The 7,316-nt window shown below is 41.3% G+C and overlaps 1 protein-coding gene across 1 annotated transcript in view; it reads right to left on the bottom strand.

Moving 5' to 3' along the window:
- KIF14 (kinesin family member 14) overlaps nucleotides 1–7,316 on the bottom strand; it is a 65,713-nt gene that overhangs the window by 50,206 nt on the left and 8,191 nt on the right. The window contains exons 4-9 of the mRNA XM_004699787.2: nucleotides 5,278–5,376; nucleotides 4,218–4,270; nucleotides 3,173–3,203; nucleotides 2,611–2,718; nucleotides 1,233–1,349; nucleotides 635–750 (exon numbers count right to left, since the gene is read on the bottom strand). Of these exons, the coding sequence (XP_004699844.1) occupies nucleotides 635–750; nucleotides 1,233–1,349; nucleotides 2,611–2,718; nucleotides 3,173–3,203; nucleotides 4,218–4,270; nucleotides 5,278–5,376 (524 nt within the window). The remainder of the gene's footprint in view (nucleotides 1–634; nucleotides 751–1,232; nucleotides 1,350–2,610; nucleotides 2,719–3,172; nucleotides 3,204–4,217; nucleotides 4,271–5,277; nucleotides 5,377–7,316) is intronic.

Here is a 7,316-nt window from a genome sequence, read left to right on the forward strand (position 1 = left end):
GGACATCTTTCCACATGGTTTTTCATGCTTCCCTCAAGTGACAAGTTTCGGTCGTGAACTCACCCACGCCCCCGACCAGGCGGCCTTGCAGGCTTTCCAGGAATAGTGTGCACTATCTGAAACTGCATTGCCCGACACTTCCCTTTCCCTCATCAAAGTTACTTGGATTACTAACGTGCTTCTGCAGCGTGAATTCTTTCAGCGTTGCAAAGTAAGAACCGAGGTTAACCATCCCACAAACCTAACAGAACCACCCAGACTATATGGCCATTAGTTACTCCGCCAGCCTGGAACAAACTCACTCGCAGTGGCTCACCTGTCAGCCAAGCACCAGACAGGTCTATATGGTGAGCCCTAACACACGTGAGGGAGGTAGGCTCACCTTAGAACAATGAGCCATGGAAGACCAAAAGAGCAGCAAGAGCCCACAGACAACGTCCGCAGGAGTTGAGAGAGAAAGCAGATGGAGCAGGGAAACACAGGGGACACAGAGAGAAGTGATGTTATTTTGAGGGGTTTGCAATCAATGACATAAAATCAAATGCATATCATCAGTTGAATACAAAATAAATCTGCTCTGAAAACCTTTGCCCAAGTGACAGTACAGAGAAAAGGGGGAAAACCAGATACTTGCCATGTAAGAACTGATTCACGGTAAGGAATAAAACCTCTCTTTCGGTTGGCTTGCTCCGAGAGTGCAGATATAACCTTGCCCAAGGTTAACAAGGACTTGTTAATACTCACACCTTCCTGCAAAGGAGATTTAAAAAAAATTAAGTTTCAAAGAGCTGCTCGGCAATAAATTAATTTTACAAAATGTATTTTTCTCATTGTAGCATTACTCAATTTGTACTTTCTTCCATAAATGACTTTCTTATGACTCCCTCAAACAGTTCTTAGAAAATCAGTCATGACCACCACACCTTTAAATCGCAGCAGTGTGTTCTGTAGGCTGCAGAGAAAGATATCATGTTGGGTGGTTTTTTTTCTGGGGGGCGGGGGTAAGTTTACTCAATTTTGAATCCAGGGTTGGCAAACTGTGGATCGCAAGTCATCTGTGGCTCTTGAGGAAAATTAAAATATTTTAAAGATATTATTCAGATAATGGTGATTTCATTTGTTTGTACATACAGGTGTATGGCTCTCGGATGAGTTTTTAAACTGTTGTGAGGCCCCTCACAGAGTGAGAAGCTTGCCGGCCACGGCTCTAAATGAAGCAAGCCTCCGTTTACCTTCAGCCGGTCCCCACGGGTGTGGGCCGCAGAGCAGCGCTCACTGCCCGCCAGGTCTATAAGGTTGATGCGGCTCGTGACTCTGTGGTCATGCTCCTCCCCCTCCACAAGCTCCGTCTGCAGCCAACGAGATGAAAAGATTCAAGTCTTCAATTCTCACTATGCATCTCTTTCTGAGGGAAGGTTGTATAGAAGATCACCAACCCGCTTCCGTTTTTTTAAACCACCCCTTCTTGAAGCTGTGATCATTTCATAATGCATACATTTCCCATGGTCTACTAAAAAGGAAACATTTGAGTGGTGGTTGGCAAATGCCAAAGTAAACGAAATGACTTTTATAGGCTAAAAGCCCACGACTCCTCAATTATATTAAGGTAACATTGAGAAAAAGCGTGACACAGACACGTGTTTATCTCAGCACTCATGAGCAAAAGCACCGAAAGACCGCATCCGATCAACGCCAATGGCAGAGAGAGACTTAGTAGATGGTAAGAGTTAGTGAAACCTTTAGTTATTTAAAATGATCTTTGCAAAGCATTTTAATAGCATGTAATTACTGTAGATTTTATAAATTATATCAAGACATTTGAGGAAGTATTACTTGAGTAGTGGAACCTATGGCTGAGTTTTTAAAACCTTTTTGCTTTCTCATATGTTTTCCAAACACTCTACGGTCACCGTGTATTTCTGGATTTTGAAATGATGAGATACCCTGACATTGTAAGTAACTCAGAGTTCATGCTTCCTTGGGCAGTGTCCGACCACACAGATGTCCGGGGTACCCAGGGACCTGAGTATCAGGACACCAGACCTTCTACTTGAGGCCAGAGCCTCCTTCGGCACAGCTGCCGCACGAGGCCTGGAAGCCACCTAGTCTACAGCAATGGGACACTGGTGTCCCTTAGCTCCCAGACCCCGGGGGCGGAGGGGGATCCCCATGTTTTGCCGTGTTTAATACTGTAAGGTGCCAATGAAAGGCACTGAAGGCCTGGCTTGGGTAACCTCAGCCCCCTTGGCAAACTGCATGTAGCGCTCCCTGGGCAGGTTGTCTCGGACTTTCTCTCTGTATAGAAGGCAGCAACAGCCAGGCAGGACATGCCAAATACTCACCTGAGGTGTCCTCAGTGGCAGCTGCTTAGGCCACGTGCCACTCAGCAGACCCTGTCAGTGCACCTAAAAGCCCCACGGGCCCAGGTGTCTGCACAATGTCCAACACAAAGATTTACATTCTAAAGTAGATGTTTCTATGACTACTCTTTTGACTTGAACAAAAAAAATTTAAATCATGATATTTTAAATATATTTATTAACCTTCTATAGCAGAATAATCTGTTAGATATAGATATAGATCCGAACATAACACACAGAAACCAAATACCTTGGTCTGGGTCATCACAAGGGTGAACACAGAATGAGACCGGGAGCTCTTGTCATTCATACCAGTAGCGGCAGTTGCTCTTTGCTTATTTCCCAATGCCAGCCAACTCTAATGAGAGAGAAGGGAGGGAGGTCACAGCTGCAGGCAGCCATTTATCAAAACAACAAATTACAGAGCAACAAAGCTAAGTAAGCACATGTACCCATTTATAATTAGTTTATAAAATGAGACTATTAATAAATGCTCATCTCTTATTCATTTGTGTTCCCATTGTCTATTTTTTTTCTTTTATATCACAGAAATCTGTTTCAGGGAAAAAAAACTTTTAAAAGGCCATTTCTACAACTAACTGAAATAATGGTTTGTTTGGCTTTTTTTTTTTTTTTTTTTAAAGAGCCATCCATTTGATTAAAGTTTAACAAACAAAATCGGTTCATGACATATTAATGAGATTAACCATCTATTTATGCAAACAGCAATTAAGGAGAAATATTCTTATGAATATTTATGACTATGATCTTTCTGGCAAAGGAAAAGACAAAATACAGATAATTAATCTTACCTGGATATCAGAGTAGGAACTGACAACATTCCTATTTTTAAAGAAAAGAAAATAAGTTTTACTGATGATACTGATTCTCAGAAAATAACCTTTATGTTAATTCTCATAGAATTTCTCATTTACCCCTTTCTTAAAGAAAATAATGTGGTTTTGTGTGCATATGTGTACTTTCTGTGTGCTAATACATTTATAACAGAACAGTTGCCACTTCAACTTTTTTACAAGTGCCCTTCAGGGCATCACGTTCATCAGGCCGTGCAACCACCAACACTCCCCACTTCTTAAGTGTTGCCATCCTCAGTACAGAAACTCAGGGAACCTGAAGCAGTGCTCCCCCTTTCCCCCTATCTCCTGCCCCCAATAACCTTTAGCAAACTTCAGTCTCTATAAATCTGCCTATCCTAAAAGCAATCTTTTAATTTTACCAGAGAGTGATTTTTCTGAATGAAATAGCTTAGTATCTTAGCATTACAATATTCATAATTCTATAATCGTGTGATCAAAAGATGTATTTTGCACAGACATGCACACATGTTTGAGTCTCAACATAATCCTGGGTTTAATAAATGCAGTTGAACTCAAACCTAGTAACTGTCTCTATCCTTTAAGAAAGTCATTTGAAGTGCTGGAAGAAAATGACTCTCAGCACGCTCCAAACAACTTTGAATGCGTCTTCACGCCGTCTCTCTTCATCTTAAAGTAATAAGTAAACAAAGCAGATCAAGAACAAAGAATTAAGTTAATAGAAAGCAAAGAGAGTGAAGGGCAGAAAAATCAAATACTCATTTCATAGTCAGCGTAATTAATACTCCAGGTCAGGCACTTTATAGATGCAGTGAAAATACAAATATAAAAGCAAGGAATTAACATTCCATTTGGAAGCAGAGAACATTGAACTGAAGAGCAGAACGGGTAACAAGCTAAGCAGTTATCCAGAATTTCACAGCTCGGGAGGCAAATGAGGAGAAAATAAGGATGTGGGAGAATAGCATTCACTCTATTCATGTGCTTTCTCCTGCTTGCCCTTTCGGAGCCAAGCACTTACATTGACAACGCCTCCACGTAGGGTCCAGAAATAGGGTGCTCCCTCACTCTCAGCTAGGAGAAGCAAACACTAGCATCATTAAGTATATGGCAAATCTTTCATAAAGAAAATAATTCCTAATGATTATTATTCTATATTTTGTGCGTAAGGTAAAGAGATCTTTTTTACAACCAGAAACATAAGTTTCTACAAAAACAAATCCGTAGGGCACTAAGAAAGCACCTCAACACCACACGTTGGCACAATATCCAACACTAGAGTACAATATCCAATGACTTACAAGGTTTAATTATTAGTTAAATCTCACAGTAGCTATTATTTATATGCTTTGAAGTAGCCCTCTAAACCTGTTCACTAAATTCCAGGCACTTGACATTTTCTTTGTTCTTATATTATAAATTCTGTGATCAGAAAATTTAAAGTACATAGAGGTCCCAGAATAAAATGCCAAGTTTTGTTTTTGCTTTGTTTTGTTTTGAACCCCTTGATTCTGCCAAGAGGAAGCTGCAAGGTCAAGTGCCCTCCAGCAGCCGATTGGCGCCTTTACATTAGGTGGGTCTTTGGTGCTCCAAAGCAAAGGTCTTTTCAAGATTGAAAATTTGTAATTCATAAAGCAATTTTTCCAAAAGCCTATGCATTTGTTAAACTTTCTATATCACAGAAAAGAATTCTCTATGAAATAGCAATTTTCTACATAACCCAGTGAAATATAAATTCCACAATAAAAATTTTTTTTCTGTAACTTTTACTACTTTTTGGTCTTATATGTTTAGGTGTTAGATGTTCCATTTAAGTGGTCTAACTAAATTGTATAACAAAATAACTTATCTTTAACTTTTACCCAAATATGATTAAAATAAAAAAGAGGTATTTTAATATCCAACTTTCACTTCTACTACCGGTGCTCAGTTTACTTACTAAATAACAAAAGTGAAATTATTACTCCCAAGTATTGGCTATCATGTCATAGCATTTTAGTACAACTTTAAATCTTAAAAAACATGCAATTCCATGCATTTATAAAAACAGAAATCAAAGACAAATAATTTTTTAATCTTACAGGTTGCTTCGTATGCCCATTTTCACCTTTACAAACCAGAAGGTCGTGAATTTTTTCATTATATACTTCAAAAAAGCTCATTTCAAGGTGGTAGCTGACCTAGTAGGAATAGAAAGAGCACATGAAGGACCATGTAAAAGCCCTTACATTTCTTCTCATTAACCTCTACCTGGGGTTCAATGCAATCCAATAAGTATTCCTTAAATACCTACCTACTCTGAGTATGGCGTTAGGCTATAGCTAGAAGGTTTTAGACGAGGTTCCTTCCCAGGGGTTGCCACCATCTTAAGGAAACACAACGTGCCTTTCCCAGAAGAACACGAAGAACCAGAACGACAGATGAAGGCTACACAAAATGAGGAATCGGAGAGAAGAGAACTGAGGGTGGCCGGATCCACTGGGGAAGACGAAAACAGGATCTGAGGTATGAGAGGAGTGGACCCGACCAGGAAGAGGATACCAGCAACCGAGCATTGAAAACTCGGGGTGGGAGAGACCCGTTATGTTGGCATCTGGTTAGTTAAGATGGATCCTCCAGGCAATGAGCCTCCTGATGGGGCAGAAAGCAGTCATCAGACTCAGTGAGACTGGGCTTCTCCACCTTTTGACTCAGAAAGACAAGGTGCAAAGGTCAAAGAGGGAAAACGTTGCTCCCATTACCTTTCCAAGTTCTTCGTTAGAGAAATAAACTTCTTCTGCAGACTCAGGAGAAAGATGAACAGAAGTGGAAGCTTCAGGAAAGGTTTAATTCACCAAACATGTATTGGGCCTCGATAGATACAAAGCACTCTTTTAGTTACTGTCCAAGAATGGACACATCTGTCTTGGAAGAAGTAGGACCAGAAGTTTCCTTAGAAGTAAGGATAGCAAGACTTCATCTCGTGTACTAGGACATGTTATATATACTACATGTCCTAGTACATCTGGTGTACTAGGACTAGGAGAGACCCGCCCCTGCAGGACAATATGCTTGGCAAATCAGAGTGTCGGTGAAAAGAAGACGACCCTCAATGAGGCAGACTGACCCCGGGGCTACATTGATTATGAGGACGGCACAGTAACAGGCAGTATTTAATTCTGGGGTAGACGGGTTGCTATGAGTAGGAACCCACTCAATGGTACCAAGCAACAGCCTAAGAACAGATTTTGGCATAAAGGCTCAAAATTCACAAGCTCGCATGTTTATTACGTACAATCCATTCTATTATGCCATGGAAGGGGCCCTCGTGGCACAGTGGTTACGTGTACTACCAACCAAAACTTGAGTAGTCTGAACCCACTGACTGCTCTGCAGGAAAGACATGGCCATCTGGTTCCTTAAGATGACAGCTTTGAAGATCTACGGGGCAAGTAGTCCCAGGAGTCGGGATCCACTGGACAGCAATGGGGAGTGGGCGTGACGGTTCCAGAGAAACTTCCAGCCCTACTTCCCTTCAATGCATTATCTGTACCATAGCAGGGTTATCTTTTTTTTAAGTGCAAATGTGATCTAATTACTTCTCTGCTTCAAATTCCTTCATAGCCTTCTTGGTCAGAAAGCCCTTCACGGGTTGAATTCAACCTGCCTCTCCAGTGTCATGCTGCCCTCTGCCTAAAATGCTGTTCTTCCTCTGCTTCACCCGACTAATAATTACTATACATCTTTTTAAATAAACGCCCGACTCCCACCTCCCGCTCTGCCTGCTTCTGCACATTCTCACAGTGCCCTGCTCTTGCTCTAGCAAAGCCTCTGCCTTACTTATCATTGCCTGCTGGTGATGGGATATTTACTGACCCGATTTTCCCATCATACCACAAGCTTCTTGACTATAAAGACTGGAATTTTAAACCCTACCTCCCCAAATCTAGCACAAACCTTTTCAAACTTTCCTCATCCTAAGAATTATTGGTGGGAAAGTCTGACAATGATAAATCCCCAGGCTTTACCTCAGGTACCTGCATCAGAATCTCCAGAAGATTTAAAACAAACACACACCTCCACCTCCACCTCCACCTCCACCTCCACCTCCTCCACCTCCTCCACCTCCACCTCCACCTCC

Source organism: Echinops telfairi, unplaced genomic scaffold, assembly GCF_000313985.2.
Source record: "Echinops telfairi isolate 266 unplaced genomic scaffold, ASM31398v2 ScPeMD7_7424;HRSCAF=8462, whole genome shotgun sequence".
Lineage (NCBI taxonomy): Eukaryota > Metazoa > Chordata > Mammalia > Afrosoricida > Tenrecidae > Echinops > Echinops telfairi.